This window comes from Moschus berezovskii, chromosome 14, assembly GCF_049115385.1.
Source record: "Moschus berezovskii isolate FMDL1 chromosome 14, NW_MosBer_1.0, whole genome shotgun sequence".
In the NCBI taxonomy this organism is placed as follows: Eukaryota; Metazoa; Chordata; class Mammalia; order Artiodactyla; family Moschidae; genus Moschus; species Moschus berezovskii.
Window position 1 is genome coordinate 39,303,793 of NC_142473.1, and position 7,240 is coordinate 39,311,032.

At 53.1% G+C, this 7,240-nt stretch overlaps 1 protein-coding gene across 3 annotated transcripts in view; it reads left to right on the forward strand.

Moving 5' to 3' along the window:
- Positions 1-4,989, forward strand: part of USH1C (USH1 protein network component harmonin) — a 51,606-nt gene extending 46,617 nt beyond the window's left edge. For all 3 annotated transcript variants that reach the window (XM_088843047.1, XM_088843048.1, XM_088843046.1), the window contains 3 exons: positions 741-847; positions 2,213-2,268; positions 4,530-4,989. In XM_088843047.1, coding sequence (XP_088699173.1) covers positions 741-847; positions 2,213-2,268; positions 4,530-4,542 — 176 coding nt within the window. In that variant the 3' untranslated portion in view covers positions 4,543-4,989. The remainder of the gene's footprint in view (positions 1-740; positions 848-2,212; positions 2,269-4,529) is intronic.
- The last annotated feature ends 2,251 nt before the right edge of the window (positions 4,990-7,240 follow it).

Consider the following 7,240-nt stretch of genomic DNA (forward strand, 5'->3'; position numbering starts at 1 on the left):
CACACTCATTCATTCAAGAACTATCTGTTGAATTCCTATTTTGTATTCGGTATTTCATTAAGCACTGGATATGTGGTGGTGAGTCAAAAATACAACCCCTGCCCTTATGGAGCTGACAGTCTGATAGGAGGGACCACCAGTCAACAAATAGATATATGATTACAAATTGTGAATATGCTGTACAGGAAAAGACCAGGAGAATACTATGCTATGAGAGAATAATAGGAAAGATCCACTTGAGACTGAGTGTGGGGAGTGAGTCAGAGAAGACCTCTCAAGAGTTTTATCTCAGAATTGGAACAAATGAGGAAAGAGGGAAGGCAAGTGCTCCAGGTGAAACATCACGTGAACGCTCTGAGGCAGGAGAGAACTCAGGCTCAGGGACCTAAAACCAACCAGAACGGCTGAAGCACCGTGAGGGAGGGCTCACGGAAGTAGCTCGTGTTTCTGGCTAACCTCACCGGAAATGCAGGTCAGCCTTCCTCTGCAGCCAGAGGGACAGAGCTGGGTTGGCAGGAATTCATCACTGGTGTCCTGATTCAGCTGAGCTGGGGGCAGGGCGTGTGAAGGGGTGGGAAGGAAGTGCTGCCCTTGAGTAACCTGGTCAATTGTTTCCCCTCGTGCTTTCTGAACCTATATGAGCTTTCAGAACCCAAGAGTCAGGCCCCTTCTGCGGCCCTACAGTGACGCCCTGTTTTCCGCGTACAGCCCAGTTGCATGTCAGCCTTACTTTCCTGCAGGCGGCATTGTGAAAGGGGATGAGATCATGGCCATCAATGGCAAGATCGTGACGGACTACACCTTGGCTGAGGCTGAGGCCACCTTGCAGAAGGCCTGGAATCAAGGGGTAAGAACAAACCCCCGCCCTTCTTCCCTCCCTGGTCTGCCTGCCTCAAACCCTGGCCTCTTCAGCCAGACCTTACAATCAGGGTGCCCCATCCCAGGGCAGATATCCAAGGTCAGGTAACTCTTGGGTGACACCCACATATCCTACCTGGCCAGTGGTCTTAATCTGACAAAACAGAATTCAGAAAGTCAGTTTCTGACCTTGAGTACGAAAACCAAGAAGCATAAATAGACTTCACAAGACCAGATGTGGCAACCCACCCAAGAAAAAGACTTAAAGTCTTCACTAAGTACATGCCAAACAGGAATCAAAAGAGTGCTTCGGGCTACTCAAAAGCATTAACAGAAGTAGAAGGCCCAGAATGGAGGAGGGGCTGGTGGTAGTCTGCTCTGGCTCTTTAGACACCCACCTGGGTCAGGACTGCCATGTAAGGTCTCCCAGGCTGTGCACTGCGCAATCAGAGGGGATGCCCTCCTGCAGACTACAGTGTGAATGGTGCTCGCTCATGTTGTGCAATGCACAACCTGTGCAACTGTATGCAGGCAGCCGAGCCTGAGATATTAAGTTCAGTGCCGAGGATGCTGACCAGATGGGCCTGGGACCCACATGAAGGGATGTGGAGAAGAGAAGACTTACGGGTAACATGATGACTGTCTTTGACTATCTGAAGTGCTGCATTAGGGTAGAGGGAACAGAGTGTTTTCTGTGATTTTGAGGGCAGAACTGGATTGGATGGAGGGAGGTCCTGGGGAGAGATTTCAGTTCAATATCAGAAATGATTACATGGTAGAGGGGCCTAATGATAAATTCCGCAAAATTTGTGTTGGATATACCCAAGCCAAGGATGGACAATGAGGAACAAGCTAAGGATGGAGGTGATTCCATTGAGGGGATTTAAATGTTAGGAGCAGAAATAGCCTGAATTCCCTAATTGGCTGTGCATCAGAATGACCTAGGGAGTTTGTTGAAAATGCTATTTCCCAGGACCTAACCTCAGATTTCTGGGGACCAAGTCCATGAATCTAGAATTTGAAGAAATTTCCTGAGTGATTCTGAGGTTTTTGCTTGACTGTGGTCCACAGATCCCCATTTGGGAATCTGGTGTCATTCAAGGACCTGGCAACTCTGGTCTCAATGGTTCTGAAACCTCAGAGACTGGAAGCTTCCCCAGACTGAAGGATTGCACTGTGAGAGTCCTCCCCACCAGGAGGACCTCTGGCCCAACCTGGGCCTACCTTCCCATGGGAAGAAGACCCCAGCTGGCTTGTCCTGGGCCGTGGTGCCCAGGCATGGGAATGGAGTGTCAGGGTCAGACATGCCACGACCACTGAGCATGCCCTAGAGTCACACAGCTTCTCCCCACAGGACTGGATCGACCTTGTCGTTGCCGTCTGTCCCCCCAAGGAGTATGACGATGAGCTGTAAGTGTGTGCGGGTGCCTGGCCCACTCTTCTGTCTTCCTCTTCCTCCTCTGGAATCTTGGCCACTTTCTTTCTCCCAGCCCCAACCCTCTTCCAGCTTGAAGGAACGGCCCAAGCACACAACATCTAGTAATTGATCCTAGAAAGCTCCCTGTCTAGAGCAAGCCTAGAACAAAGTCACAGCCCTCAAGTGTTACCAGAGCTGTCTCCAAGTCCATCTTGTCCAAATTCTTTCCATGTGGAAAACAGGCCAAGTAAACAACAAAGTAGGGATACAGCCTCAGATTTCTGATGCTCCATGCAGCACTTCATCTCTGGCCCCATCACCAGCCGGTTTAAAGGCTTCTGTGTCTTTTGCTCTCCGGAAGGGCTGCCTGATCCTTCGCTACTTTACCTCATGTAGCCAGGACTGTCGGCGTTGGCCCCACCCTGCAGGCTTCCCTTGGTCCAGGGTCTGTCTGTCCCTGTGTGCTTCGTTCCTATCTCTGTGTCCGTCTCTCTGTCTCGTCTGTCTTTCCTCCCCCTCCCTCTCACTCCCCCATCCTTCCTGTCCATCTTCCTCCTGTCCACTCCTCTCCCCTGCATCCGTCTCCCCTTCATCCCTTTCCCCCTTCTCCCCCTTTACTTGTGTCTCTCAGCTCTGGCTCTGAGTCCGATTCCCTGTCTCCGCCACGCGTGTGCACCCGTTTCCTCCCAGCATCTGTCTGTCCGTCTCTGCTTCTGTCTCTCCCCATCTCTGCGTGTGCCTCTCTCGCTGGCCTTCCTCCTCACTTCGTCACATCACCTCCCCCGACTCCGTGCTTGCCTGTCACAGCTGTGCCTGCTCACTCCCCCTCCCAGCAGAGGCTGAGTCCTGTCTGTCTTAGGGAAATCAAGGTCTTATAGCAACTAATTCTGGAACCCAGGGTCCAGGCAGGACCCAAAGCAGGAGCCCAGTGAAGGGAGAGGTCCAGAGGAGCTCTGCCTGGAATAACCAAGCCCTGTTTTGTGTTTCCTGCTCTGCTCTGCGGATGTAGCCCCTCTCTTCCCTCCTCTGCAGCTGAAAGCCCCCAGCCAGTCCGAAAGTTCCTTGAAGACTGTGCTCCTGTGCTTAGACATGGGTTCCTCCTGCAACCGGAGCCCGGCAGCCCCCACGGTGAATAGGCAGGCGGGCTGCATGGCGTGGCCATCTGCTGCCCACGCTGCCAGCAGGTTCTTTGGACTGCTATCTAGGAGATGTGCCATCCTGGGCCTGCTGGTGATGATGCTGGAATTCTGTGGGACTCAGAGGCCCTCCTGTTCAGGGAAGCTGAGCAGAGCCCAGTTTGTAGCATGCTTGAGACCTGGGTGTCCTCACTCATCACAGCCCTGGGGATCTGCCCTGGGTTCCCCCCAGACCCCTGTGAGCAGGATGGAGCAGTAAGCACCATTCTCTGCTGGGCACGGCAGCACCTCAAACTAGGCGTGATGGGCTGAGAGAACCCAAAGGAAGCGCAGCCTGGACCTCCCCTTCCCTATGAGCCCACCCCTGGGAGCTCCACCAGGATACTGTGCTGGAGTAGAGCCAGGGCAGTTCAGAAGCAATTGAAGCTGGTCCAAAGAACCAAGGCTGGCCTATCTGACTGGTCCATGTACTGTTGTGACCTGTTGTAGCCTGAGCCCGGCTCAGACCAGACTATCCTCGACACCTTCTCTCCCCCTTGACTCTGAACTCTATCTGTGGGACAGATAGAGGACTCTATCTGGAGCCCGGCTTTGGGATGTATTTCCTGCCCTGTGACAGGGCAGTGCCCATGGACAGAGCTGGTAGGTGGCCATGAACCTGGTGTTTGGTATGGCCTAAAGCCCACAGCCGGCAGCTTCTGGAGCAGACTGAAGCCTGGATATGCTGACTTTTTTGTTACAAATTTCTCAAAACATTAGGGCCTCATGCTCCCAAGTCCGTTGACCTCAACTGTGGCTGTGGCTTGCAAGGTGGCCTCGGTGGCCCTATGTTTTCTGTCACTTGCCATCTGCTCTTTTCGAGGGACCTCGTCGCCTTTGCCTTCTGGTCCCCTCTTACCTCTTCCCCAGTGTCCCTTCTGCTCCCTCCCTGGCTCCTGTGTGCCGTGGCTATGGCTGGGGTGTGGCCGCTCGGGGCCTGCACCGAGAGGGGCGTCCGGAAGCTGGCAAGGCTTTGTGCCTCTGGGGGTGCAGTGTGTGCTCCCTGGCGTTGGCCTTGCCCTCGGCTGAGTGCCCGCCCGCAGGCCTGTACCTGCCTGGTTTGTTCCTCTTCCCCGCAGGACCTTCTTCTGAAGTTCAAAGGAGAAAACAAATTCACCCCTAGAAGCCAGTGAGCTGTGGCTCCACCCTCCTGATCTTCATGCCTGGAACCATCTGAGACACAGCCGCCTGCAGGCTCCCTGGAAACCCGCAGCCGCTCCCCAGGGATGGCAAACTTCCTCTGACCCTGAAGCAGGGCTGTGTAAAGAGCACCTCGGGCCACCCTTCTGAAGGCCAACATGGAGGGACGGAGCAGCCAGCCATTCTGAAGAGGCCCTTTGATGCAGACTCTTCTGTCACTCCTCTGGCCCAGTGAATCTGGGAGACTGCTTCTTGAACTCTGCTAGGACCTGACTCTTGGGTCTCTCTCTCTCTCTCCCCCCATCCCTCTCCTCCCTCTCCTGATCTCCTTGCTGCTAAGATTGATGCCACAGCCTTACTCTGAACTCATTAATAAAATAAGCAGACTTCTTTTCTAGGTTATAGGAGTGAGTGTGGCTTTGGACAGCAGGTTCAAGGCTGTCAAATTAAAATTCATGTAGTTTTGCCTCCTATTCAAGGATGAGAAACAGATCCGGGTGCTGAGATCTGGGACTGACTTGAAGGATGTGATCCAATGGCTAGGAGCTGGATTGGAGCAGGGGGCTAGGGAAGCTGGAGACAGGCTGGGCTCTTCCATGTCTTCTCAGCAGAAGGATGGCAGGAAATGAAACTCTTGTGGCACGTACTTTGCTCAACTCCAGAAAGTATAGCTGAAGCATGCAGCTCCAGAGGGTCACCTCAAGGTGTGAGGTGTCCCAGTTTCTCTCACAGACAGCATGGTCACAGCTATTTCTCTTGAAGTCACCAAGACAGGATGTGAGCAAGGCAGCTTCAGGTGGTCCACTCCATGGGAGTGGGAGGCAAGGATGTGAGGCAGAAGGGCAGAACTTGAAGGGGCTGGCAGGGGGTGAGTGGAAGCCCTCTTGGTTCAGGGTCCAGGGATGAGTCCCCAGGCTGGCTCCAAGGAAAAGAGTGGTTGGCATATCATGGGGATCCAAGACGAGGAGCGGAGGGTCTCCAGGCCTCTGAGAAGTGGAAGGTGATTCTGATTTAAGGTGCCTCAGAGGAGCAGCTTTCTCTGACTAGGCTTCCTGTCTCTGCCACCAGCTTCTTCTGCATCCTCGGAGCTCACCTTGAACACAGCCATCACCATCTTCTACCTTATTCTAGATGACCTTTCAGCTGTAGCTCCACCACCATTTCCCAATTCTTGATTCCAGAGGCAGAATCTGACTGGGCCAACTCACCTGAATGGGCGGTCTTGGGGGAAGGGGCCAATCTCATGTCCAGTCAGCTGTGGCTGGGGGCAGAGTCACATACCACCCAACAAGGCGGCTGAGGCAAGGCAAGGGCAGACCTGTGGGCTGCAAGTCATGATCAATGGGAGGAGCAGAGAGAGAAAGGAGAGAGGGAGAAACTTGGATTTTCCGATCGCACTAGAGACAAAGCCACGATGACCTCCTAACAGCTGGTTCCCAGAGACAGCAACCATGCTGAGGAATTCTGTGTTTTCTTATCTGGCTCCTAACCTGGCTCTGGTGACCACTCCAAAGTGAAGGTCGAAGGAAGGGACACCTCCTATGTGATGACACCTCCTGTGTGCCATCCCTGAGCTGGACCCTGGTGTCTGCCACCTCAAACTGCAATGAGCAAGATTGCCGCAGCGCCCTCACCCCACCAAGGAGCCCAGTGTTAACAGGCAGCACTTAGCATCAGCTGTCTGCCAGGTACTGGTCTTTCTATGGTAAGCTCATCTACTCCCCTCAACAACTCCACCAGGTAGGGACTGCCATCATCAACCCCATCTTTTTAAGAGATGACTGAGGTAGAAAGAGGTGAAGTGACTTTCCCCAAGTCCCACAGTCAAGAAGTTGTGGAGCTGGCATTCAAAACCCAGGTGCTCTGTCTCAGGAACACATACCTTTCTCCACTCTGAGCTGCAGGGGGCAGGGCAACCCTCATTGGTGTGTCTCAGGTTTTAGGCTGTTAGCAGGACAATTCTTCCCACAGTTGAAGAGCAATGAATGTTCAGTTCTTCAAGGATGGCTACTTCCTCGTATGACCTACAATTATGCTGCTGAGGCCTTTAGCTCCTTCATGCCTGGAATTTCACCCTTTGAAATTCATCTGCAGCTATTCTTAGTATTGGCACCTCGGGGTCAATGAGTTTATCAGTGCTTATCAAGACCGGATGAGTGAGACAAGAGGGCTTTGAGCCCCTGGTTAATGAAAGAAGAGCCGGGAGAGTGTGCTATTGGACAGGGCCAGAAGAGAGGATAAAATAAAGGGAGGCTGCGGACGGGGGGAGGAACGTAAGTCCTGGGCTTCAGCTTCCTTTTCTATGATGCCTGACGCTCATGATTCAAGGAAATCAGTTCTCGTGTGTTGCAAAGCCATTCCAGGTTAAGCCCAAAGTACCTAGCAGACATTGGCATCAACCACTTAAAAACTGGAAAACTTCAGAGAATATGTATAGAAGGGAGGCTTAAAAGTAGTATTTGGCCTTCTGGGGGTGGGGGTGAGGTGGCGATGCATAAGGGCAAGACTGAGGCTCAGAGTCCACCTGGGAGTCTGGGTCAGATATGGGAATCCACTTCAGAGCCAAGACTGAGTACTCAGGACGAAAAACCCATCCAGGCCACAGACTGCCCACACACCACCCGTTGCCTCCCACAGGCAGGGTGGACAT